Source organism: Canis lupus, chromosome 19, assembly GCF_048164855.1.
Source record: "Canis lupus baileyi chromosome 19, mCanLup2.hap1, whole genome shotgun sequence".
NCBI lineage: Eukaryota > Metazoa > Chordata > Mammalia > Carnivora > Canidae > Canis > Canis lupus.
Genome location: NC_132856.1, coordinates 41,879,570 through 41,906,963, shown reverse-complemented (window position 1 = coordinate 41,906,963; position 27,394 = coordinate 41,879,570). Strand labels below are relative to the sequence as shown.

At 44.5% G+C, this 27,394-nt stretch overlaps 1 protein-coding gene across 2 annotated transcripts; it reads right to left on the bottom strand.

Annotated features, from left to right (window-relative positions):
- Positions 1-464: 464 nt before the first annotated feature.
- SLC25A20 (solute carrier family 25 member 20) lies at positions 465-27,394 on the bottom strand. 2 transcript variants are annotated; one of them, XM_072786300.1, is made up of 9 exons: positions 27,134-27,394; positions 21,702-21,794; positions 16,817-16,944; positions 12,796-12,886; positions 3,597-3,714; positions 2,819-2,891; positions 2,364-2,473; positions 1,757-1,881; positions 465-1,312 (listed from the first exon to the last, which is right to left on the bottom strand). In XM_072786300.1, exons 1-9 carry the CDS (start codon positions 27,236-27,238, stop codon positions 1,250-1,252), a joined length of 906 nt encoding a protein of 301 aa, XP_072642401.1. In that variant the 5' UTR covers positions 27,239-27,394; the 3' UTR covers positions 465-1,249. The 2 variants fall into 2 exon arrangements, with proteins under 2 accessions (XP_072642401.1, XP_072642402.1); XM_072786301.1 differs by lacking the exon at positions 27,134-27,394 and adding an exon at positions 26,841-26,971.

Below are 27,394 nucleotides of genomic sequence, written 5' to 3'. Positions count from 1 at the left end.
CCTCTGCCTGTGTCTCTGCCTCTCTCTCTCTCTCTCTCTGTGTGTCCATGAATAAATAAATAAGATCTTTGAAAAAAAAAAAAAAAAGAAAAGTCAAGATTGCTTTTGGCTTTTAGAACAATCAACTATCTTGCTTGTGTTAGAAAATATATTGTGGATGTTTCTATGGCATTAGCTCAGGGCAGAGAGGTGAAAGAATGAAGGGAAAAGGCTGCAGACTTGTACTGAGGGCTATCAGAACAGTTAGCAATCAGGTAGTCACCCGCCCCCCCCACCTTCTCTATCAAGCAGCTGCTGTTAGGACAGTCAGGTAAGGCTGGCTAACCAAAACTTCCTCCTCTTTCTCCGGCCAAAGCCCCTGCCTGAAGCCATCAAGGAGGGATTATGGATCCCTAACAGCCTCCACCAAGGCCACAGGCTACCTGCTGAAATGACCCAGAATCAAAATAATTTCACACAATGCAAAAATTAGAAACAATATTTATTGTTTCCTGTTAAAATAGGGCACTCTCATGAGAAAATAATGTGTAAAAAGAGCTTTTCCTACACCCCTGTCACTTATCTCAGCAGGCGAGGAGTGTTGATTCAAAATCCTCCTCACTGTGTAGGAGGGAAAGCTCTTCATCTACTCCTGGCAAATTAGGTTACTATAGTTTTAGTTTTTATTTCTTGCATGCATTCAAAAAAAAAAAAAACTGACTGTTAACAGGGGCTATATGCCCCAGGCACATTTGCCCAGTACACTTGGACAGAGAGATGTGGGCCTCAGCTCCACATCCCCATGTGCAGACCAGGATTAAGTGACACTCTGGAAATCAGGTGGGTGTTCCTGAGTAGGGATCAAAGGAAACACCAGCTCTTGGTCAGCTGGTTGAAAACATGCATAGTGTCTCCAGTGAGAAGCCAAGATTTCCTCTTTCTGGAGTAATATTTTGGGTACAGAAGGGCCTTTAGTCAACCACTAGACAGCTCTCTGACCACAGCTGGAATCTGGTCTAGAAGCTACTTATTCCACCTCCAAATCCTCTTGAGATCCCGTAAATTGACATGAGTAAATTCAAGTTTCAAAATGGCACACCAAGTTATCCATGTAGAGGGTGTCATTAAGGCAATGGTCTCAACAAGTCCATGTACAGAGCTCTGATCCCACCATTCCCCTCCCTTTGCCTTTCAGGACTGCCTAGTCCTGCCGATTGCTCCTCTTCCGTAATAGCTTCCGTTATCCAGAAACCTCAAACAGCCTTTAGCTTCACAAGTTGGGGGTGGCCCAATTAAGGAACTTCATGGCAACTTCAAAGCCAAGGAAACAGGCCTAAAAGGAGTTAGAAGGAAGAGAAAAGCTAACAGGAATTGTGACTATCACAGAGATCCTACCATCATGCTTGGTTGACCCTGTCAGGACCAGAACCCTTCCCTAACTTTAGTTCTGATCAGAACTGTTCCCCAATTTCATTCCCACCCCAGATCAGGGAATCAAGCTGTGATTTTTTATTCCTAAGAGGGGAAGAAAATCCATGTCTCACAACTGTCTACTTCTGATGACCAAGTCATGAAATCAAAGCCCCTCCCCTCAAAGAATCCCAAAAGCAACCCCTCCTAAAGCTTCAGGAAAAGAAGCAAATAAGGAAGCTCTGGTTGAGGGTGGAATTTGGGGAAAAGTGATCCAATCCTAGGAACAAGCAAAAGTCAGCCCGCCTAGACCTTGCACCCTGCTCTAAGCTCTGAAGGTAAAGCACAGCCCTTGTCTTCCACTCACCGCATTGGCTGGAAAGGCTCGGATCATCACTGCATTGAACCCCTTATACAAGGATGTGACTCCTTCATCCCGGATCAGTTCTCTCAGTACATCTCTGAAACCATTAGGATATTTTCCAGGAGGTGCTGTGGGTGGAATCCAACTATTAAGGCTTTAGGAAGTTTCCTGACCTGCCTATGGTGACCCGCATGGGGACAATTTTGTAGTCAAGTCTTCCTGCAGAGTCACAGCATCAGGAAGAGGACACCCTTTAGGTCATCTGGGACCAGTCCACAGACAACACAGTTCACCTTGGGACAAACAGACTCAGTGTCTGGACTGATGCTGAGCGAATGAAAAAGAATGAAGAATGAAACAGTCCTTCTGGTCATGTGAAGGCAGCAGAGTTCATTTGACTGCTTATCTCACTTATTTTGTGTTTTGGCCAATGGGAAATAAGTCTAGGGTTCCAGGAAAGAAATGACTGCAAGGGAAAAAGTTGGTCAGACCGATGCTGGGTGCTGCTATGGAGAGTGAATATCTCTAGGGCCCTAAGAGCTCTGCACCCCAGGGGCAGCCAGTTCTGGGACCCACTCCACCCTCATCTGCCCCACTACCCTCCACTAACCAGTCTGGAAGCGGGACTTGAGCACGTCCGGGGGGATTGCCACAGCCCAGTTGAAGATCCCTGCGATGCCCCCAGCCACCAGGATCCGAGGCACACTGAGCTCACTGACACTGCAGAACACCAACCGCAGTCCCAGTCAGACAAAGGCTGTGAGCACAGCATTCAGACCATCCCTCCCATGGCAGGTGGGGCAGTTACAGAGAGAAGGGAGGAGGTCCAAGGCCAGGGCTCCCGTGACATGCCAGCTGCCACTCCTTGAAGGTGGTTTCATGAACTTGTTTCACATACTTGCTCCAGCAGATGAGGTACAAAGTCAGCAGTGTTAGCTGGGTCTCAGCAGCAAGGGGAAGAAAGTAGATGCGGAGCCAGAACCACTCTGCCTTCAGACCCATCCACAGGAAAGGCCAACCAACCCATGACTGAACAAAGTGGCCTCTAAGTTTTCTTCTCCTCACCTCTTTCCCTCTGGAGTGAGGATATTTTTCAGCCACTCATATGTCATGAAATACATCCCACTGGCTGGAACATCTGTTAGGGGCCAGAAAGAAGCAAAGTAAATGATATAAAATCCTCACAGATTTCTAAAACTTAGAAGAGCCAAGCTTAGTGCTGGCTCTTTGAAAGTTTTCTGGGAAGTTCCTCAGTAGCACCTCCTGTTTGCAGTCATCATTTTGCAGTAATTAGATGCTGTTTGGGGACAAGCACTGGTGTGAGTGGGCACAAACACACACAACATCATTTCACCTTCAAAATCCCCCAAGTGGTTCCCACAGACACACCCTCTCCAAGTTACAAACTACAGCTAGTCTCTGGCCTTCCTCCAAGCTTCTATGCCATGTCAGGACAGGGGTAAGGCCATGGCTGTCTCTCCTACTGCGACCCCAACAGACCATGCCTCTTGAAACCAGGGAAAGCTCCAGTGTCCTTAGTCATTCTTTCCTCCCACTCATCCCTCCAGCCATGATTTCAATCTATTTGCCACTCCCCTGTAACTGCCACTGTCTTGACTTACATCCTTGAGGGCCAGCCTGCCAGGAAGACAGAGTCTTCCTAGCCTCATTTGTGTCCATGCTGGCCAGGGGTGAGACTGTCTAAAACCAGGACACATCATGCCAGCCTTGTCAGAGGTATGGCTTGTACAGTGCCAAAGCTCATCCAGGGATCCCTCTGTGGCAGATTTAACTCAGATGAGCCCCCCCAAGGTGACCTCAGGTGGAAAACATAAAAGGTTACCTCGCATGAGGGTGAGCACTGTCCCTTTGTAGATGCCTCGGATCCCAGATTCCTGGTATAGCTTCTTTGCGCAATCCAAGGCCCCAGTGTACTTGGTTTCTCCTGAAGAAGCCTGAATCTGAGAAGGAGGGAAAAAGTCATCAAGTCAGCAGCAGCAATATCAAAGTCAACAGACTCAGCAGGTTATAGAAGATTACAAGGTGAGTGTGGAAATGGTGATGAGGCATTAGACCAATGAAAGACTTCACTATCAAACTGATAGTTATTTGGAACATAGAATATTGGTGGATATCACTAGGAAATAAGGTTACATGAAAATATCATAAAGTGGGACACCTGGGTGGCTTAGCAGTTGAGCGTCTGCCTTTAGCCTGGAGTCCCAGGATCAAGTCCCACATTGGGCTCTCTGCATGTCTTCCCATGTCTCTGTCTCTCTCTGTGTGTCTCTCATGAATAAATAAATAAAATCTAAAAAAAAAAGAAAAAGAAAATATCACAAAGTATGCACACATTGACAAGAAAAAAGTCAACAGGGGAGTTGGAAAATAAGTGGAGGAACTTTCTCAAATACAAGAGCATTCCCAATAAAGCTAGTTGGAAGGTCTAGAAAGGGGGAGACAAATACTTCAGTCATTCACTTATTCCTTCAACAAATGAGCACCAAATCCATTCCAAGCTCTAACTGATCATGAAGTTTGGTTAAGGAAAGGTGATAAGGAAATGGCTATTCTGAGCTCTAAGTGCTGGGATAGAGGTCTTGTACAGAGCCAGGGGAGAGTGATGGAGAGGCCCCCATACTGGCTTCAGGGATTCAGGGCCTAAAAGATTAAGAGCTTGAGTAAGGCAGGCAGGGATAATCCCAGAAAAGATCTGAGAGAAAGAACCCCAAGAGAAAGAACCCCATGCAAGATCCACAGCAAGCTGGAGAGTTAAGCTTTAGCAATACCAAGGAGAAACATTTACAAAATAAACATATAAGTCCAATAATGTTCTTTCGTACCAGCAATAACAATTTGAAGATAATGGAAAAGAATCCCATTCAAAATAGCAATAAAATCGGGATCCCTGGGTGGCGCAGCGGTTTGGCGCCTGCCTTTGGCCCAGGGCGTGATCCTGGAGACCCGGGATCGAATCCCACATCGGGCTCCCGGTGCATGGAGCCTGCTTCTCCCTCTGCCTGTGTCTCTGCCTCTCTCTCTCTCTCTCTCTCTCTAGTGACTATCATAAATAAATAAAAATTAAAAAAATATATATAACTTCCGGGGGACACCTGGGTGGCTCAGCAGTTGAGCATCTGCCTTTGGCTCAGGGCGTGATCCCAGAGTTCTGGGATCGAGTCCCACATCAGGCTCCCTGCAGGGGACTTGCTTCTCCCTCTGCCTCTCTATGTCTTTCATGAATAAATAAATAAAATCTTATTTATTAAAAAAAAAAAAAAAACTTCCCCAAATGATCTAGGCACACATAAACCTTCACATATCTGAGGAATAGCAAGGAGACCCACGTGATCAGAGATCTAGAGCTGACTCACAGTGACATGAGGGGCCAAAGAGGATTGGTATGGAATTGACATATTATCAGAATCTTCTATTACATAATGAAGGTGACCTGGAGCAATGTAGCTAGAAACGGAGGGATGAGAAGTGGTAGACTTGGGATATATTTAAAGCAAGCTTTGGGGCAGCCCGGGTGGCTCAGCGGTTTAGTGCCTGCCTTCAGCCCAGGGCGTGATCCTGGAGACCCGGGATCGAGTCCCACATCAGGCTCCCTGCATGGAGCTTGCTTCCCCCTCTGCCTGTGTCTCTGCCTCTCTCTCTCTCTCTCTCTCTCTCTCTCTGTGCCTCTCATGAATAAATAAATAAAATCTTTAAAAAAAAACAAAAATAAAAAAAATAAAGCAAGCTTAACTGTTTAACAGATGGGATATGTACAGTGACAGAAAGAGAGGAATCTAGGATGACTCCTGGGCTTTAGAGCTGAACACCTAGAAGGATGGTGTTGCTGCCAACTGAGCTGCAGAAGGTTGTAGGTGAACAATTATTGGAGAAGACAAGGAGTTCATTTTTGCACATGGTAACTCTGAGGTGCCTGTTAGCATCCAAATGGAAATGTTGGATAAACTCATCTGGAGTTCAGGAAAAGCCTGAGTTAGAGATATAAACTGGAGAATCATTAGCATATATATGGTATCTAAAAATTACGAGACCAAAAAAAATAAAATAAAATCACAAGCTAAAAAAGAAATCATCAAGGAAATGCATGTAGTAGAAAGGAGCCCTATAGAGCATGAATGTTAAAAGATCAAGAAGATGATGATGAATCAACAAAGGAGACCGAAAAGGACCAGCCAAGTAGGTTGGAGGAAAATCGGGAGAGAACCCAAATGAAAATAGCTCTTCAAGTAAGAGGAGGGGATTAGCTGAGTTAAATTCTACCAATGGATCAAGAAAGATGCGGACTAAGAACTGAACATTAGACTAGTATAAAGCTCATTGGCGTCCTTGACAAAAATACTTTTGTTGGATATGTGAGGCAAAAGTCAGACTCAAGTGGGTTTACCAATTAGAGAAGAGGAGCTATAGACAAGGAGTACAAAACACACGCGCGCGCGCGCACACACACACACACAAAATGTTTTCAAAGAGTTTTGACTTAAGGGGGAAGAAAGACATGAAGCAAAGAAATTGATGTGGCAAATAAAATAGAGAGTTGTATTCTTTAAAAAAAATTTTTTTTTTTTTTTATGATAGTCACAGAGAGAGAGAGAGAGGCAGAGACATAGGCAGAGGGAGAAGCAGGCTCCATGCACCGGGAGCCCGATGTGGGATTCGATCCCGGGTCTCCAGGACCACGCCCTGGGCCAAAGGCAGGCGCTAAACCGCTGCGCCACCCAGGGATCCCCGAGAGTTGTATTCTTAAAGTGAAAACACAGCATGTTTATGCTTTTACTGCTGATGAGAACAATCCAGTGGAGAGTAAAAATCTATATTGAAGGGAGAAAGAAAGAAGAACTACTGAAGTGAGGTTTACAGATGGGTAAAAGGAGATAGAATTCAGGACATAAAGAAGAGGTGGGATCTAGCAGAAGTATGGGCCATCCTTGGTGGAAACAAGCTAGGTAGCTGTGGGTAGAATAACAGGTGCCAGAGGGGTGGGTGGAGGTGGTGAAGGGCATCTGGTGAAGTCTTCCTCTGGTGGTTTCAGTTTTCTCAGTGAAATAGAAAGCCAAGTTATCTGCTGAGAGGGTAGGGATTTGAGAAGAAGGGATAAGTATAAAGTAGTCACCCCCAAAAAAGAGGAATTCGAGAGAAGAGTATGGATAGGGATTGTTTCGTCTAGGAGCAGGAAAGGACTTCAGACATAATGGAGAAAGAAAAAGCCATGATGGAAATGATTGATGGATACAGTTACTGAAAACAAATATTCCCTTAGTCAAATCAATATACTTCACTTCTAGGAAGTACTTTTCCCTATCCTTCCTGCTAAAGTACAACAAAAAACCTTAGATTTTTTTTTTTTCAGTGTGAAAAAGGTAGTTTTATTAAAGGTGGACAGAACTCATGGGCAGGAAGAGCTGCCAAAAACTCTAGACATTATTTTTTTTAATATTTTATTTATTTATGACAGATACAGAGAGAGAGAGAGAGAGAGAGAGAGAGAGAGAGGCAGAGACACAGGCAGAGGGAGAAGCAGGCTCCATGCACCGGGAGCCCGATGTGGGACTCGATCCCAGGTCTCCAGGATCACGCCCTGGGCCAAAGGCAGGCGCCAAACCGCTGCGCCACCCAGGGATCCCTAGACATTATTTTTGAAACAAACATGAGATGACTCTGAAAGTTTGGACAAAAAGAGAGACTGGCTAGGGGCCTTTGAACTTGAGGAATGACATGGTGGTAAGTTTCTTGGATTTTCTTTTTGATATATCTCAGACCTGGAGCTGAGGAAATTGGCAGTCCAGGAATGCTAGCAAGCATAGACCAAAAAGAAACCTCAACAAAAATCTGTGTTCTCTAGACAAAGGACCAGGAAAGGAACATCTTAGAAGATTAAAAATTTTTAGACAATAAACACTCTACTCTAGCCATACCCCATGGGGGGGGGGGGAACCTGGGGCCTCACTCCCATCCATACCAGCAAACACCAGGTGGGGAGCTTAGACTTCCACCCTTGCAGGGCTATTACAAGCCTCCCAACATGCTGCCAGGGTGGAGTCAGAGAAGGCCAAGTAGGGAACTAGGACTTTCATCCCTGACAGCTGGTAACCAGTAACCTCTTATCCAATGGGGTCAGTGGAAACGATGGAACTCCCACACCCACCCAGCAGTAAAAAGTGCCCCACCCTGAGGTGCCAACAGAGACCAAGTAGAGAACCTAGACTTTTTTTTAAAGATTTTATTTATTTATTCATGAGAGACACAGAGAGGCAGAGACATAGGCAGAGGGAGAAGCAGGCTCCCTATGGGAAGCCTGATGTGGGACTCAATCCCAAGACCCTAGGATCATTACCTAAGCCAAAGGCAGACGCTCAACCACTGAGCCACCCAGGTGCCCTGGGAACCTAGACTTCTACCTCCACCTGGAAGTAACAAGGCAGTAACCTTTCCTTTCCTGCTGGAAGAGTCAGAGAAAGCCGGGTAAAACAGAAAGCTTAAATAAGATCCACAATCTCAACATAATATGCAAATAACCGGTTTCTTTCTTTTTTTTTTTTTTAAGATTTTATTTATTTATTCATTTGAGACACAGAGAGACAAAGGTAGAGACATAGGCAGCGGGAGAAGCAGGCTCCATGCAGGGAGCCCAATGTGGGACTTGATCCCAGGACTCCAGAATTACACCCTGGGCCGAAGGCAGACTGAGCCACCCAGGGATCCCCAAATAACTAGTTTTGATAAAAAATCACTCATCATACCCCAAATGAGGTAGATCTCAAACTGAAAGAAAAAAGACAGCAACAGATGACAACACCAAGGTAAGACAACCATTATTATTTCTTTTAAATATAATCTTTTTTTTTTAATTTTTATTTATTTATGATAGTCACACAGAGAGAGAGAGGGGGGCAGAGACATAGGCAGAGGGAGAAGCAGGCTCCATGTACCGGGAGCCCGACGTGGGATTTGATCCAGGGTCTCCAGGATTGCGCCCTGGGCCAAAGGCAGGCACTAAACCGCTGCGCCACCCAGGGATCCCTAAGACAACCCTTATTATGTGATGAAGATTTGTTTTGTTTTCCTTGTTTTTTTTTTTTTTTTTTTAATTTTAAAGCAGCCATGATAAAAATCCTTCAATAAGTAATTATAAATATGCTTAAAGCAGATGAAAATACAGAAAGCCACAGCAAAGAAATAAAGTCTCAGCACAGAAATAGAAGATGTAAGGAAGAACCAAATGGAAACCCTATAATTGAAAAATGCAATTGGAAAAAGAAAAGAAAGGAAGAGAAAAATACAACCAAAATAAAAAGCTCAATGGATGGCTCACTCAAGATCCAAAGAGGCGCTTGAGTGGCTCAGTCAGTTAAGCCTCTGCCTTCAGCTCAGGTCATGATCCCAGGGTCCTGAGATCAAGTCCTGCATAGGGTTCCCTGTTCCACGGGGAGTCTGCTTCTCCCTCTCCCTCTGCACCGCCCCTCCTGTTCATTCTCCCTCTCTCAAATTAATAAATTAAAAAAAATTTTTTTAAAGAGCAAAACAGAGGCAAGAGAGGAAAAAACTCAACCAGAAAACATAACAATGGAAAATACTCAATCTGAACAACAGGAAGAAAACAGACTGAAACAGATTGAACAGAACCTCAAGGACCTGTGTGATTATAACAACAACAAAAAAAATCTAATATTTGTGGCCTCAGGATCCCAAAAGGAAAGGAGGAAAGAGGACAGGACTGAAAAGATTCTTGAAGAAATCACTGCCAAAGGGATCCCTGGGTGGCGCAGCGGTTTAGCGCCTGCCTTTGGCCCAGGGCGTGATCCTGGAGACCCGGGATCGAATTCCACATCGGGCTCCCGGTGCATGGAGCCTGCTTCTCCCTCTGCCTGTGTCTCTCCCTATCTCTCTCTCTCTCTCTCTCTGTGACTATCATAAATAAATAAATAAATAAATAAATAAATAAATAAATAAATAAAAAGAAATCACTGCCAAAAACTTTCCAAAACTTTACCAATGTGGCAAAACATAAACACATAGATTCAAGAAGTTGAGCAAATACTAAACAGAAGGGATGCCTGGGTGGCTCAGCAGTTGAGGGTCTGCCTTTGCTCAGGGTGTGATCCTGGAATCCCAGGATCGAGTCCCACATCGGGCACATGGAGCCTGCTTCACCCTCTGCCTGTGTCTCTGCCTCTCTCTGTGTGTGTCTCTTGTAAATAAATAAATAAAATCTTTAAAAAAAATACTAAACAGAAAAACCCATATATATCCATGTAATGACATATCACAAATGAACTTCTGAAAACTAAAGATAAATAAAAAAAATGCTTGGGGTACCTGGGGAACTCAGTTAAGCATTTGATTTTTTATTTTAGCTCAGGTCACGATCTCAGGGTTGTGAGATCGAGCCCCACATCAGGCTCTGCGCTGATCATGGAGCCTGCTTAAAATTCTCTTTCTACCCTTCCCTCTACACCTCCTCTCCTTCTAAAAGAAAAGAAAAAATCTTAAGAGCAGCCAGAGGAAAATAACACCTTACCTAAACCAGAATGACAGCAGAAACTAGGGATGATAGAAAGAAATAGCACAGTATCTTCCAGGTACTGAAAGAAAAGACTTGTCAACTCAGAATCCTATGTCTAACAAAAATCTCCTTCAAGAATAAAGGGGAGGGATGCCTGGATGGCTCAGCAGTTGAGCGTCTGCCTTTGGCTCAGGGCGTGATCCCAGTCCCGGGATGGAGTTCCACATCAGGCTCCCTGCGAAGAGCCTGCTTCTCCCTCTACCTGTCTCTGCCTCTCTTTCTGTTTCTCTCTCTCATGAATAAATAAGTAAAATCTTAAAAAAAAAGCAGAGACAGGCAGAGGGAGAAGCAGGCTCCCTGTGGAGAGCCCGATGCAGGACTCAATCCCAGGACCCCGGGATCATGCCCTGAGCCAAAGGCAGATGCTCAACCACTGAGCCACCCAGGCGTCCCTATAGATCAGTTTGGATGGAATTGATACTGTTTTGAGTCTTCCAATCCATAGACATAGTATGTCTCTCCATTTGTTTAGAACTTTTACTTTCTTTCATCAGGACTGTGAAGCCTGTACATGTTTTCTTATATTTGCACCTAAGTCTTTTCTCTCTTTTGACTTTGAAAAATGGCATTGTGAATGGTACTGTAATTAAATTTTGTTATCTACATGTTCATAGCTAGTTTATAGAAATACAGTTGACTTTTATATATTAATCTTGTGTCCTGTGACCTTTCTGATTCTCTTATTAGTTCTAGGACTGGTCTGCGTCTCTCTGTGTCTCTCATAGATAAACAAATAAAATCTTAGAAAATAAAAAATAAAAAAATAAAATAAATCTTGTTTTAAAAAGTATACACCTTGAAACATAATAATTTCAAGTCTGGACATTTATTCTAAGAAAATAATCAAGTACACACGCAAAAACTTCTTTTTTAAAAAATTTTTATTTACTTATTCATGAGAAAGAGAGAGGCAGAGATACAGGCAGAGGGAGAAGCAGGCTCCATGCAGGGAGCCTACCTCGATCCTGGGTCTCCAGGATCACGCCCTGGGCTGAAAGTGGTGCTAAACCACTGAGCCACCCAGGCTGCCCCAAAAACTTCTTTACAAAGATCTTCACTATCGTATATAATTTGTCATGCCCCCAGATAAGAGATTATTGGGTAAGTGACAGCCACGTAATGAAATAATAACATGATGTTTGAGAAAAATAACCGCATGGAAAATCAGGTACCATCAAGTGAAAAAAGTTGGTTACATAAATAATGCATTATATGACCCCAATTTTAAGAGTTAACATTTCTTTTTTTTTTAAGATTTTATTTATTTATTCATAGAGACACAGAGAGAGAGAGAGACAGGCAGAGGGAGAAGCAGGCTCCACGCAGGGAGCCCGACATGGGACTCCATCTCGGGTCTCCAGGATCATACCCTGGGCTGCAGGAGGCGCCAAACCACTGCGCCACTGGGGCTGCCCAAGCGTTAACATTTCTTAACATATGTGTTTACCAAAAAGATTAGAAGAATTCAGACAGAAAGCCTAACAGTGGGATGGTATCACAGGTGATAAATACATTTTTTTTTGTGTGTGATTTTCTGCATTATGAAAATTTTCTAGCAAAAATTGTGTGTTAAGGGCAGCCTGTGGCTCAGTGGTTTAGCACCACCTTCAGCCCAGGGCGTGATCCTGGAGACCCGGGATAGAGTCCTCCGTCGGGCTCCCTGTGTGGAGCCTGCTTCTCCCTCTGCCTGTATCTCTGCCCCTCTCTCTCCTCCTCTGTGTTTCTCATGAATAAATAAATACAATCTTTATAAAAAAAAATTTGCGTGTTAAATTACTTTAGTCATTAGAAGAAAAAAGCAGTAATTTTGGTTGTTGTTGTTTTAAAAGGAGCCCTGGGGGATCTCTGGGTGGCTCATTTAGCATCTGCCTTTGGCCCAGGGCATGATCCTGGAGTCCAGGAATCGAGTCCCACCTAGGGCTCTCTTAATGGAGCCTGCTTCTCCCTCTGTATGTGTCTCTGCCCTCTCTCTCTCTCTCTCTCTCATTAATAGATAAATAAAATCTTTTAAAAATAATAAATAAATAAAAGGAGCCCTGTGTGGAAAGGCAGGCAGCCAGTTCACACACTTGGCCTGTGAAGAAGCTAAGCACTCCAAGGGCACTGAGCCTTTGGGCAACTGGTAGAGACACAAGATACACTGGGCAGAAGCAGCCTCCCTTCCACCTCTGAAGAGACATGACTCACCTTTCTGAGTTCCTGAAGTAGCTGTTAGTAAGAGTGGATAAGTCTGGAATGACACGTTACAGGTGTGAGATTTTGGTTGGTTTGTTATACTGTCCTGGTTCTTGATTCTACTACGACTGCTTCCATGTTCCTGAAAACCTTGAAACTGTTTTGCACACCTGACCTGAAGCCTTTATAAAGGGTGAACATAAACATCCACACAAAATTGCATACTGAATGGAAAAAGCTAGCCACTTCCCCGCAGATCACATCCTCCCACCCCAAATCACACCCTTACCTGTAACAAGCACTTGATCCGTTCCCCAGGGGTCATAATTCCCGTGGTGAATACACCAGATAACATCCCAGCTGCAAATATTTGGGGGTAGCTGTGTTGAAAACAAAAACCAGAAGCAAGCACCTGTGACTAACCACTCAGAACAGAGGCAATTCCAGCAAAGAGGATGACGGGGGGTGGGGGGAGGAGCACTAAGGGTCAGGGGATGCACTAAATGGATGGTGGGCATTAAGGAGGGCACTTGTTGGGATGAGCAGCACTGAGTATTATACTAAGTGATGAATCACTACATTGTATTGTTTAAACCAATACTACACTATATGTTAACTAACTTGAATTTAAATTAAAAAGAAAAGAAGAAAAAGAAAAAAGAAGCACTTGGACTAGACAAGAGCCCAGCACAAGTGTTATATCTTGCACAAAAGCCAAGTTCTAGGTGTATTCCGATATCAAATTTCCCAGGGCAAATTTCTCAATGCCAAGAACAATATGAACGTGGTCAAGGTCAGCTGCACACTCAGCTGGCCTCACCCAAGGAAGGAGCTTTACAGTGAGATACAGCTCCCTCCCCTGGGCCTGTGATACACAGACACTACAGACAAGTCTTCAGGCTTCATGGATCCCTGATTCTCCATTTGTCAAATTCAGAGTTGTTGTGGAAAAAAGCCTCTAACTCAAGATCTGGGTCTCGATCGACCCCAGTTCCCCTTCAATCTCACTTCGTCTGGACCACAAACGTCCTGAGTCAAGACACAAGCAGGACAAGCATTGTGGCGGGGGTGGGGGAGGGTGGCCACCTCCAAAGGCTGAAGGGCAGCCAGGACAGTTGCAAGGACTATGCTATAAGATGCTGAGAAAGGCCCAGACAGGGATGGTACCCAGATAGGCATGATGGGTTCTGTGGCCCTCTGTGCAGGGAATGGTCCCCCAGTGGCCAGAGATACAGATCCTCACCCTGGCTCTCAAAGAATGAACCATGCCAAGTATTCAGAGGACTCTGGGACTCCAAGCATCTATAGCGCACAGCTGCCTGTATAGCTGTCATCTCCTTTTCTTTCTGGGATTAGTAATACAAGGGTGGCCAGGAGGGACGCCTGCATGGCTCAGCAGTTGAGCATCTTCCTTCAGCTCAAGGTGTGATCCCAGGTCCGGGCATCGAGTCCCACATCGAGCTCTCTGTGAGAAGCCTGCTTCTCCCTGTATGTCTCTGCCTCTCTGTGTCTCTCGTGAAGAAATAAATAAATAAATAAAATCTTAACAACAACAACAACAAAAACCAAGGGTGGCCAGGACACAGTGGAGCACAAAGCTACAATGAGCATTTCAACAGAGCCCCTGCAAGTTAATATATATATATATATATATATATATATATATATATATATATATGTTGCTAAAAAGCTTCAGTTACTTGCCAGTACCTCAGGTCCCTCCTGACCCCCACCCTCTGACAGCTGAGCCTTCAGGCAGGCCCCACCCAACTAGGAGTCCAAGATCTAGAGAGCAGGTGTCAAATTGGGGGTACAGAGACATCTATGCAGGTCCTTCCCTCCAGGCAGGGTATCAGTTTCAACAGCCCTGGTTTGTTCTTAATCTCACCCCAGGTAGAGATCACACATATACCTCAGGCATGCAGGTCTAACACACAGGTTGACTGTTTTACAGTCAAGAGACTTGCTTTCATGCATGGCCTCCTTCACAGTCTCAGTTCACATTATTATCCCCAAGAAGAGTCCTCTCCACAACTGAACTTCCCCTCATGAGACCAACATGCTCTGTTCTTTGCAGGATGCCCATACCCCAGGTCAGGGACACTCCCATCTCCTGGGAGTAAGGACTTTCCCTTAAATGGGATCTCTTTGTGTGCACAGGGTATTCTGTAGACATTCTGTGACTGCCTGGCCCACTCTGCCACCCCCACCCCCCGCCCCAGGGTGGCATCTGTGAGTCTGGACCTCTTGGGTGTCCACTCCATGGTCCTAGTAATACTCATTTTCACAGTGTCCCTAAATACCACTGCAGGGAGGGGAACGGGGCAAGGCTGATGTTCAGAATTTAAAAGATGGCCGGATTATGGGGTTGGGGTCCCGAGTGTCTTGACCTTTGCTCAAGCAGAAAGTGTTTCTCTGCATGCTGATCTGATTGTACAAGGAACATAACCTATAGGCCAAAGTACTAACAATGACCCCATTGGAGGTTTTAGTGCATGGTCCTGATACAGTTACGAGCTGGTACATAAGCCAGAAGACCAGTTGCTCAGAGAGGACATGTGTCCATGGGACATTTGGACCTACCTGGACCTACCAACAATCAAACACAGCTTCAAAAGGACCCTATACACATCCACATTTGTGGCCACCTGTTGCTATTTATAGAAGCTGGACACATTTGGAGGGTCACAAGGACTCCAGAAATAGTTTCACATTGTAAGCATCTCTATCCCTGGGATCCAATCCCGTGTCGGGCTCCCTGCATAGAGCCTGCTTCTCTCTTCCTCTCTCTCTGTGTCTCTCATGAATAAGTAAATAAAATCTTAAAAAAACAAAAACAAAACAAAAAACAAAAAAACAAAAAACAAGCATCTCTATCTATGTCCTAGACCCTTAGTCAGCATGCTCTGACCTGAAGTAATAACAGAAAACAACTGCACAGCACCCTGGATTTCCTCCCTCAAGCTACTAGATCCCAAGCCTGGTTAGGTTTTGTGGGTTCTATACTGCCTGCAGCCCCTCCCAGGAATTGTCACCTTGCAAGTCTCAAGACTGAGCCACCTTGCCATTCCACATTTCCATTCAGAATTCCTTTGCATCCCAAGAAGCTGGTCTGATGTGAAGTACAGCACAGGGAATATAATACAGTCAATAATAAATGTAATAACTTCATATGGTGACAGATGGTAACTACACTTATCATGCTGAGTACTTCATAATGTATATAATTGTCAAATTACTGTGTTATACACCTGAAACTAATACCGCATCAACTATATTTCAATTAAAAGTTAAAAAACGTTTAGTTTTTTAAAAAGTTGATTTTTTAAAAAAAATATTTTGTTTATTTATTCATTAGAGACAGAGAGAGGCAGAGGGAGAAGCAGAATCCATGAAGGGAGCCCAACGTGGGACTCAATCCCGGGACTCCAGGATCACACTCTGGGCGGAAGGCAGGTGCTAAACCGCTGAGCCACCCAGGCGTCCCAAAGTTGATGTTTTTATTAACTACTTTGCAAATTCTGAGCTGTAATCCTGACTCATCTGCCTCTTCGTACCCAAATCCAACTTCTTTAAAGTTTATGAAAAAATGTATACTAACATATAAATTTATAAATTAAATAATTACTAATTTATTTCACTTAACAGAAAAACCAGTAACTGAAATAACTATAATCATGTTACTAAAATGATGTAAAACAAAAGTTCAAGCCTTCCCTTTTCCCAACCAAGTGATGGGAAACAAGGCTACCGTTGTCATTACTGCAGCCTCAGGTACTGTTCATGGAATTTTATTTTATTTTTTTTAATTTTTATTTATTTATGATAGTCACAGAGAGAGAGAGGCGCAGAGACACAGGCAGAGGGAGAAGCAGGCTCCATGCACCGGGAGCCCAATGTGGGATTCGATCCCGGGTCTCCAGGATCGTGCCCTGGGCCAAAGGCAGGCGCCAAACCGCTGCGCCACCCAGGGATCCCTGTTCATGGAATTTTATACACATTGTAGCAGTCACACCTCCCAACGCTGTCTTATTACTTATCACTAATATCTCCAGTAAGTGATACTATTTCACAGAAGAAATTACGACAAGCTGGTAGGGAGGATGGGGAGGGCTCTGGGTTGTTTTCTTTCCCCCTTTACTTCACAGAGCAAAAGAAACTCAAGTACCTGCCTCATGTGGGGCAACCAGGAGCCAGTGTTAGGGGTCCGGGAAGAAAGCCACTCCTTATCTGCCAAGATTTTTTCCTTTAACCCATGTCACATCATCAGGCAGAACAACTTCAAGAGCTCCAGACCTGTAAGTACTCACCTAAGCACATCCTCTGGGTGTTTCTGTTGCAGTTTCTTCCCCAAACCAAACCCAAAGAAGCACACAGCAAACATGGGAGTGACCCCAATGATGGGGGCAGCCATGCCCCGATATAGCCCAGTGATGCCCTGTAAGGAATCACAGAAGCAGAAACTGTTTATAGAAACAACTACCCTTTATCTTCTGAAACAGGAAAGCAATGTGTCCTCTAACTTGTGGCTTCCTTCCTTCACCTCTTCTTCAAGCAAAGACAGCTTTAAGTAGGAAGGAAACACCAGAAATAGTTGTCCTCTTACACACTGCTGAAGAAACTGCAAACAGCTTTCGTTCTGTAAGGTAATCTGGCAATATGCAGCATACCTTTTCATCAGGAAATTCTCTGTCTAGAAATTTATTCTAAGAAAATACTAAGAGATGTAAAAAGAGAATGACACCAGGCAATATGAAGCTCCCAAAATTTTTGGAATAAACCAAAAAACTCCCAAATAGGACACTAACAAGACAAATGATGGGAATTCCATAAATGGACTATCACAGCCATTAAATCATGCTGTAACATGAGAAGAATCTACTAAGTCTACTTAGAGACCACTAAAAAAAGTAGGCTAAAAAACAAGATGTACAAAGTGATCTGACTTACTTGAGGTAAGATAACAGGGAATTAGGATATTTTTGTATTTTCCATGTATTAAGGCATGGAGGTTTTTGTTTTTTGTTTTTTTTTAAGATTTTATTTATTTATTTTATTTTATTTATTTTATTTATTTATTTATTCATGAGAAACACAGAGAGAGGCAGAGACATAGGTAGAGAGAGAAACAGGCTCCCTGAGGGAAGCCCGATGCAGGACTCGATCCCAGGACTCGGGATCACGCCCTGAGCTGAAGGCAGACACTCAACCTCTGAGCTACCCGAGACGTGGAGTTTTTGTTAGAAACAATAGTAAGACAGCACATCAATTTTCACTCATACAGTTTGGTGATAAAATCAACTATATCAGTAGCCAGTAAATAGACAAATTGATATCCCAACTAAACATGGTTGGTAAACCAGGGAAGAGGAAGATTTGGACTCAGGAAACCAAGGGTTCAGCCCAAGAGAGGTGAACGGGGTTACCAGGATGGTGTTGAGTCCTGTCAATCTGGAAAGAAGCCAGTCTACAAGGGAGTATGAGGATGGAAGACTTCAGAAGGAATGTTTCTAAGAAAAGCAAAGCAAAACAACTCACAGTGGGACAACAGATTTAACTGTTTAGGCAGTGTGGAAAACCAAACAGAAAGGTACTTGCCACAGAGCTTTTCAGATACAGGGTAACAGAGCCAAGATTCAAAGAAACACAAGCAAAAGAAACTGATACAATTACTAACCCAACCTCAATAAAAACAAAAAGTGGCACAAGAAATAAAATGCACCTCATAGTATGTTACTTAGTTAACAGAAAAAACACACATACAAAGTTGTAAATATGAAAGCAGTGAATTTGATTAAACCAGAAAACATGATAAAATTGTATGGACAGGGCAGAAAGAAGGAATAAAGGAATGTAAGAGTTAAAATCATCTGCTACAAACAGGTAGCTAAAGCATATAAAAATGTATAAAATATAGTAATAAATGTATATTATTTAGGTAGAAACAGCATAAATAACTGGAAGAGCTGAAAATAATTGGAGAAAGAGGGGATAAATCATTTTACTACTCTGTTACAGCCCTTTTAGTAACAAACTCAAGTGCTTGAATCACTTCAAAACAGAATAAGGAATAATTTTAAATACAAATATTAGGGGCACCTGGGTAGCTTAGTTGGTTGAGTGTACGCCTTCCATTCAGGGTCCTGGGATCAAGCCCCACAGCAGGAAGCCCGCTTCTCCCTCTCTCCCCTGCTCATGTAGCGCTCTCTCTCTCTCTCTCTCTCTCAAATAAATAAATAAAATCTTAAAAACCAAACAAACAAACCCCAAATATTAAGGGGGAACTTGGGTGGCTCAGTCCCTTAGACATCCAACTCTTGGTTTTAGCTTGGGTCATGGTTTCAGGGTCATGGGATCTGCACTCAGCACAAGGTTGCTTGAGATTCTCTCTCCCTTTCCTCTGCTGCTCGCACACACTCAGGCATTCTCTCTCTCTCTCTCAATAAATAGATAAAATCTTAAAAAAATATATTAAAGCTGTTCTTGGGGCATCTTGGTGGCTCAGTCGGTTAAGTGTCTGCCTTTGTCTCAGATCATAACTCTAGGTGGTGGGCTCAGCAGGGAGTCTGCTTCCCCCTCTCTCTCTGCCCTTCCCCCCTACTCCCACTCGTGCTCTCGCTCTTTCTCAAATAATAAAATCTTGTAAAAAAGCTGTTCTTTAAGAGAGAGTTACAGGTGGGGCACCTGGTGATTCAGTCCATTAAGTACTGAACTCTTGATTTCAGTTCAAGTCCCTAATCCTAGAGTCTTGAGATTGAGCTCCAAATTGGGCTCACACTCAGTGCACTTGTCCCACTCCCTCTGCTCACCCTCCACCCCAGCTCAGCTTGTGCTTGCAAGAGCTCTCTCTCTCTAATTAAAATTAAATTAAATTAAATTAAATTAAATTAAATTAAATTAAATTAAGAGAGAGAGCTGTAGGATAAATAGAGTGGTGCTACACACTGGGAAGTTCCAGTCAGAGGCTGAAGAACCTGTCTCTCAAAAAAAAAAAAAAAAAAAAAAAAAAAGAACCTGTCTCTCTACAGATTCTGGGCATTCACAACCAGTCTTCTTTCCTAAACTAAAGGGGCCAGCTATACCAGTTGGCACTGCTGGATCCTGCAAAGGCCTAACATTGCCACAGACTGTAAGCAGACTCTCAGAGGACAAAGTGCAAAAGCAATAAACAGGAAAGAGTAAAGGGGAAAAAGAAGGTTCCAAGGGGGATCTACAGAAGCAGCATGTGATAAAGTGCTTCCAAAGCCCACAGCTCCCCAACTGGGCTGAGAAGGATACCCAAATCCTAAGGGGCTAAGCTCATGCCTCCTGACAACTCCACTAGCCTTCCTTCCACTATGCTGGCCCACCCACCTCCATGCAACACCAAGATCTCTGGCAGCTTCAGGAAGCAGAGTGCTCAGCCTGCACAGCAAAAACCAGGGACATGCAAACATATGGACTAAGGAAGCCTATTTAACTCTGCAAGGAGTTGGGTTTATACAGTCATTCTCACTGGGCCCCCAGGACCCAGCACCCTGCCAAGCCACTAAACAGGTACTCAGTGTTTATTGACAAAGAGGCAGGTAATCCTGCCTCTCTTTCACCAGGGCAGTGGACTCTGAGCAGACCCAAAGCCTAAAGCCTCTATCAGACACTACTCTGGGCAACACAGAGGAAAAAATGAATGCCTTATAGAAGAAAAGGCAGCACCATCTCAGGCATGGGTACTGCAGGAACCCTGGGAACAACTCTCCCAAGGCTGAGTCCATCACTTACCAGCATCCTCTGTTTATCTGGGTGACACCTACTTCTTCATTTCTGTACTAAGGGCTATATATTTAATAGAGTATTAATATAAGAGTTACATTTTAGGAAGCAAAGGAAAAGTTCTCAACAAGGTCTTTTAATATTCGTGCTATTGAAGTGATTAATATCGCTTTAAAAAGTAAAAAAACTTTTTAAGAATCCCATGTTTTCTGGGCACCTGGGTGGCTCAGTTGGTTCAGCATCTGCTCAGGTCATGATCTCAGGGTCCTGGGATCAAGCCCCTACATCGGCTCCCTGCTCAGTGAGAAGCCTGCTTCTGCCTTGCCCTCTTGCCTGCCACTCCCTTTGCATGTGCACTCTCTGTCAAATGAATAAATAAAATCTTAAAAATAAAATAAAATAAAATCTCATGTTTTGGGCAGCCCCGGTGGCACAGCGGTTTATCTGTGGCCCAGGGTGTGATCCTGGGGACCCGGGATCGGGTCCCACGTCGGGCTGCCTGCATGGAGCCTGCTTTTCCCTCTGCCTGTGTCTCTGCCTCTCTCTCTCTCTGTGACTATCATAAATAAATAAAAAATTAAAAAAATTAAAAAAATAAATAAATCCCATGTTTTCACTCTAAGAAATACCTAAAAAGCTATTATGTAATTCAATAACCCCAAACCAATTTAGTGTCTTTGTCTAGGGGTTTGTAGATTCACTGGTCTTTCTCACCGTTCCCCAGACTGGCTGCTTTTCCTGTAGACTTTACATGAACTTCTTTTTGACTACCTTTTTTTTTTTTTTTTCTTTTCTTTTCTTTTTTTTAAGCATGCCCAACATGGGGCTTGAACTAATGACCCTGAGATCAAGAATCACATGCTCCACCAACTGAGTCAGCCAGGCACCCAAAGACTTTACATGAACTTCTGACACTAACCTCTATTGAACCAACTGATCCAGATTTGCATTTTCTTCCATTTTACATCTCTAATCATTCCCCACTAATTCCTTGTGGTCTAATTCTGCCTTTCATTCTTTTAAAGATTTTATTTATTTATTTGACAGAGAGTGCACAAGGCGGGGTGGGGGGGGGTAGCAGGCAGAGGGAGAGGGAGTAGCATGCTCCCTGCTGAGTAAGGAGCATGACATGGGGCTTGATCTCTAGGATCATTACCTGAGCCAAAGACAGACGCTTAACTGGCTGAGTCACCCAGGCACCCCTAATTCTGCCTTTCAAATAAGAGAACCATTTTATTAGCTTTAGTCTTCCGTATAAAACAGTGGCTGGAACTATCAAAGATTCCAGAACAACAACAGGAAGGCACAGGACTGCACAATGAGACAGCCACAGCTGTGGGCTAGACCTCTGCAGAAAGTCACTCTATTCCCCCAGGGGGATAATAAACCAATTCTGTGAATTTGGTTCTCTGATTAAGAGGAATGTCCAGCACCTGGATACCATACCTCTCTAACAAGAGTCTTCCGGAAACAGTCAAAGGTCCCAGAATACATGGGAGGCTGTCCAGGCAAACTCGGGGGCTGTGTCTGCAGTCGGACCTAAAACCAGAAGTTAAAACATAGTCATCTCCCAGAAACAAACTGCCTACCAAACTCCAAACAGAGAAAGCTGAGCTTGTGTACATGTCTTCAGCATTCACTTAACCTGCTAGATTCAGACTTCTTTTTCTTCCATTTTATTCAAACTCTGCACTCACAAGTCAGGAGTAGCATGCTTCCCCCCCTTCCCCCCCATCCAGTTAACTTCCATCATTTATTTCTTTTTTTTTTTTTTTTTTTTTCATCATTTATTTCTTACCAATAGATCCCACAGTGACTCAGTGGGACAAGTATTCCCAGCTTACAGATGAGAAGACTAGGTTTAGGGAGTGCAAGTGATGTGCTAGTAAGACCTGGCTAATGCAAAGCTCCAGCTCTAGCCACCACCCCCTTCCATTGGTGGTGACATGCTGGTGGTTAGGTCAAGCACTCCACAAAGGCATTCTGGACTAAGATGGATTTAATCCTACTTTTTTTGTTCCTCATCCTTCTTGACCTTTTGGTGTATCCAATGCTTCAAACTATCTCTTCTTGAAACCTCCCCTCTTGCACCTCCCTCCCTGATGGATTTAATCCTACTTTTTTTGTTCCTCATCCTTCTTGACCTTTTGGTGTATCCAATGCTTCAAACTATCTCTTCTTGAAACCTCCCCTCTTGCACCTCCCTCCCTTGTTGCCTTTTCCACTCTAGGCATTCTTCAAGGCTTAGCTCCCTACCCACCTGATCCACAATCCCTTTCAGAAAACTCAGATTGCAGGGCTTTAGCTTCTGCTCAGTGATAACTATCACTTGGTCATCTCCAGACCTTCTTTCCCATTCTTAGGGCTACACTTCCAACTGCCTGCTGAAGATCTCCCTACTCAAATCACTTCTGGAATCTTACCCTCCTTATGAATGTTCCATTTGTGCCAGAGCCACCTAGCCACCCCTTTCTCAGGATTTGAAATCATAGCATTACCTCTGACTACTTCCACTGCTCTTATGCCATGGGCACCAAGTCTGTTGAAGTAGTCCTTCAAGATGTTTCCAGAATCTTGATTTCTTCCTCTTTGTCTGAGTCCTCTCCTGGTGCAAGTTCTAACCCATCCATACCCAGTATAGTGGTTTTCAATTATGTCCACTAATTCTTTGATACTCTCCCCTTCAAAGTGAGTCCTAATCTCCCCTTGAATGTGTGCCAAACTCACTGAACTCACTTTTGCCAAATAGAGTGTGGTGATATTGATGCTATATGATTTCCAAGGCTAGGTGATAAGGCCAGCTTCTGCCTGTCTCTACCTCAGGTTATCCGCTGTGGGGGAAGTCAACCACCAAGTCATGAGGACACTCAAACAGCCTAGAGAGGCCATGTGTGGAAGAAAGAAGGCCTCCTGACACAGCCAGGACGAACTTGCCAGCATGTGAATGAACCACATGGAAGCTAATCCTTCAGATGAGTACAGTCCCAGATAATGTCTTGGGGTGGGGGCAGCAGGGTAGGTGCACTGTCTTTGTTTCAGTATTTTTTTTAAGCAATCTCTACACCCAACATGGCACTTAAACTCATGACCCCAAAATCAAGAGTCACATGCTCTACCAACTAAGGCAGTCAGGCAATCTGGTTCAGTACTTTTTGTAATGGCTTTATTAAGATATAATTTACATAGTACAAAATTCACCCTTTTAAAGTGCACAATTCAATGGTTTTTAGTATTTTGAGTTGTACAACCTTCCTTACAATCAATTTAGAATACTTCTTTCACTCCAAAAAGAAACACCATACCAGGGATCCCTGGGTGGCGCAGCGGTAGCGCCTGCCTTCGGCCCAGGGCGTGATCCTGGAGACCCGGGATCGAATCCCACTTCAGGCTCCCAGTGCATGGAGCCTGCTTCTCCCTCTGCCTATGTCTCTGCCTCTCTCTCTCTCTCTCTCTCTCTGACTATCATAAAAAAAAAAAAAAAAGAAAGAAAAGAAACACCATACCATTAGTAGCTACTCCCCATTCCTCTTTTCTCTCAGCTCTTGGGAATCACTAATCTACTTTCTGTCCCTATAAATTTGCTTAATATTTACTGAATATTAAGTCCTTTGCCCACTTTTTAATTGGCTTGTTTGCCTTATTACTGAGTTGTAAGAGTTCTCTATACATCCTGGATCTCAGCCAACATCTGCAACCTCACAAGCAATCCTCAACCAGACTATCTGCCTAAACTGCCAATCCTGCCTCACAAAAACTGTGAGAGTTAATGACGCTTCTTGTTTCATATCACTAAGTTTTGAGGTAAGTTGTTATACTGTGATAGATAACTGATACACTTGGTTACTTCTGCAGTCTATTTCCTGGCTGTTTTTCCTGCTCAGAGTTCTTCTGCTTCCAAGTCCTTCTCAGGTTGCTACCATACTAACCTTTTCAAGATACCATTTTCAGCATGCTGTTTCTGTTTCTTTAGAATCTCCTATTCTTATATTTGTTAGGGCCTTACACATCACAATAAGGAAATCACTCTCTAGGCAATGCAGAGGACATGCAAGTCTGAGTTTATAGGACAGAACAGTAGAAATGTCCAGAGGGTCCCACTGCTTTATATCTGAAATCCCTTATATTGGCGTTCAGATCCTCCATGGTCAGGCACAACCTCCCTCAGGGAGGAAGAAGTGGATTAAAACTGATGATCCTAGGGATCCCTGGGTGGCGCAGCGGTTTAGCGCCTGCCTTTGGCCTAGGGCGCGATCCTGGAGACCCAGGATCGAATCCCACGTTGGGCTCCCGGTGCATGGAGCCTGCTTCTCCCTCTGCCTGTGTCTCTGCCTCTCTCTCTCTCTCTCTGTGTGACTATCATAAATAAATAAATAAAAATTATAAAAAAAAAAAAAATTAAAAAAAAAAAAAAAAAAAAAACTGATGATCCTGGCAGCCCTGGTGGCCCAGCAGTTTAGCGCCGGGGCACGATCCTCGAGACCCAGGATCGAGTCCCACGTCAGGCTCCCTGCATGGAGCCTGCTTTTCCCTCTGCCTGTGTCTCTCTTTCTCTCTCTGTGTGTGTCTCTAATAAATTAAAAAAAAAAAAAAAAAAAAAACTGATGGGGCAGCCCCGGTGGCACAGCGGTTTAGCGCCGCCTGCAGCCCAGGGCGTGGTCCTGGAGACCCTGGATCGAGTCCCACGTCAGGCTCTCTGGATGGAGCCTGCTTCTTCCTCTGCCTGTGTCTCTGCCTCTCTCTCTCTCTCTCTCTCTGAATCTCTATGAATAAATAAATAAAATCTTAAAAAAAAAAAAAAAAAACAACTGATGATCCCTTTCTGTGATTCTGGGTAAATCTCATCCTTGTTCCATCATGACATCAGCCACCCAAGCCAGTAAGAACATTAAAGTACCTCATTCTTATTTTACAGCTTGACTCCCACTGCTAAGCCTGTATCTGCCTTCACTCTTGCCCTCCTCGCAGCCAGAATGTCTGGGTTTCTCTACCTCTCCAATCAGAACTCAGCCAGCCCTTAGCCACCTGCCATATAGCCTTTCCAAGCTCCAACTCTCAAATACCGCAGTTCTTGCCTTCTCAGGCCACAACTAGTGGCCTTGGACTTTTGAAGGTGCCCGTAAGGCCAGGCTTTGACTGGTTTCCATTTGGATCTCTGAGGCCAAAAGGACTGCAATCAGAAATTTGTGGTTTTGTTTAAACCAAAAAGAGACTTTCTGGCTGATAAAAATGCCAGGGAACATTTTCACACATCAGGACAGAGATCACCTCCTGGGCTCTTCCTGAGAGTGACATCTATTGGAAGGGCAAGAGGATACAGAAGTAAGAGCAACATTTGTATAAGGCAGCAAATAAGGGTTTTTGTTTTCTTTTAAGAGAGGTCCCAAATGCCTGGAACTAATAAGATGTCTGGCTACATGGATCAACAGTAGGAAGAGAGACCAATCAATTCTCTCTTACTAGACAGTGCTGCCTAAACCACTTTCTGGGAAGCACTAATGCAAACAACATTTACTATCAGCTGAATAAACATCTGATTTCATGTGCCCTAACCAGCCTGGTTTTAATCCTAATCTTGCTGCAAAATGACTCCGGCTCTTCCTCCAGATGAAAAAAGGCAGCAAAGAGTTTGCTGCCCAAACCTGCCAAGAGGAAGTATCCCCAAAGCTATCCCCTGTGGAAACAATCCAACCAGTATTCTAATAAGTCCCCTACATAGAATTCCCACTCTACAAGACTCAGGTCTGCTCCCCACAGGCCCACCCTGGACATGATCTGTCAGTTTCCTCCAAATGTGTGTCCAGAAATAAGGTTAGAAAACTCCCATGGAATAAAAACAAAAACAAAAAAACTCCCATGGAGCTTTGAATGCTAAGTCACAAGGCATGGACTTTGGTCTTCAGGCAGGCCTTGCTAAAAGTGCTGCAGGGGAACGAATTGAGGCATGATGTGCAGAAGACTGGGGAACAAGCCCTGATGAGTTTCCTCCTTCCTAGAGTCTCAGTTTGACCACAGCTTCCTTACATGGGAGTTGCGAGGATCATCCTGGCCCTGGGCGAAATCAGTCACTTGCTTTCCTTGGGAGGGACTCAATCTCAGGTTATCATCACCTCCCACAGGAGGCCCATCAGGCTAATGGAAGGTTATAGGCTGAAGATGGCCAGCCCCCTCCCTCTGCAGTGGAGAGTGAGGAGATGATGATGGGGAAACCTTGGACCCAGAGGACTGTGTCAAAAGACACCTCTAGGCACGCCTGGGTGGCTTAGTGGTTTAGCCTTTGAACCAGGGCCTGATCCTGGAGTCCAGGGATCGAGTCCCAACATCGGGGTCCCTGCCTGGAGCCTGCTTTCCACATCGGGGTCCCTGCATGGAGCCTGCTTCTCCCTCTGCCTATGTCTCTCTCTCTCTGTCTCTCATAAATAAATAAAATCTTAAAAAAAAAAAAAAAGACATCTCTAGAATAACTGCGCCTCTGCCTAGCTCTCTTCCTGAGGAGGGCTTTACCAGGTGCTTTGCTTCAATCCTGCTACTAATGTTATAAGGTCTGCTGCAAATCAGAGCTTTGGGGAGGCGCTTTTTCTTTCCTACCCTCAAACAAGTGCCGCAGGTCAGGAGAGGATGCAGGAGAGAGAATTTTAAACGAGAACCCTTGATGGACGGTTAGAGGCTGCTATCTCTGCGCTGTCGGCTCTTGGGGCGCGAGGAACAACTCTCCCCGCGCCCCCGATCCCCGGAAAGAATGAAAGGGAGATTCCTTAGACTTTTCATGTAAGCTCCCAAGGGCCCCGCGCCTATCTCGGGCTGCGCCTCGCGGGGGACACTGCTTTCTGCGCTCCGCCCGGGGCCTCCTCCCTCCAGCCGGCGCCCCAGCCACCTCGCACCTTGACGGTGTCCAGCGGGTGCCCCACAAATACCAAGCACATGCCGCCAAAGCCTCCGGCCAGCAGATTCTTGAGCGGGCTGATGGGCTTCGCTTTGTCTGCCATGGTCCGTCCGTCCGCCTCGCCGGCACTGTGTCGGTCTGTTCCGGGCGGGTTCTGCTCCACAGCCCCAGCTACAGCGCCGGCAGCGCCGACCTTTCACCCACTTTCGGATGGGCGGGGCAAGAGCTGGTGACAGGTTGGGAGGAGGGCCTAGGCTGC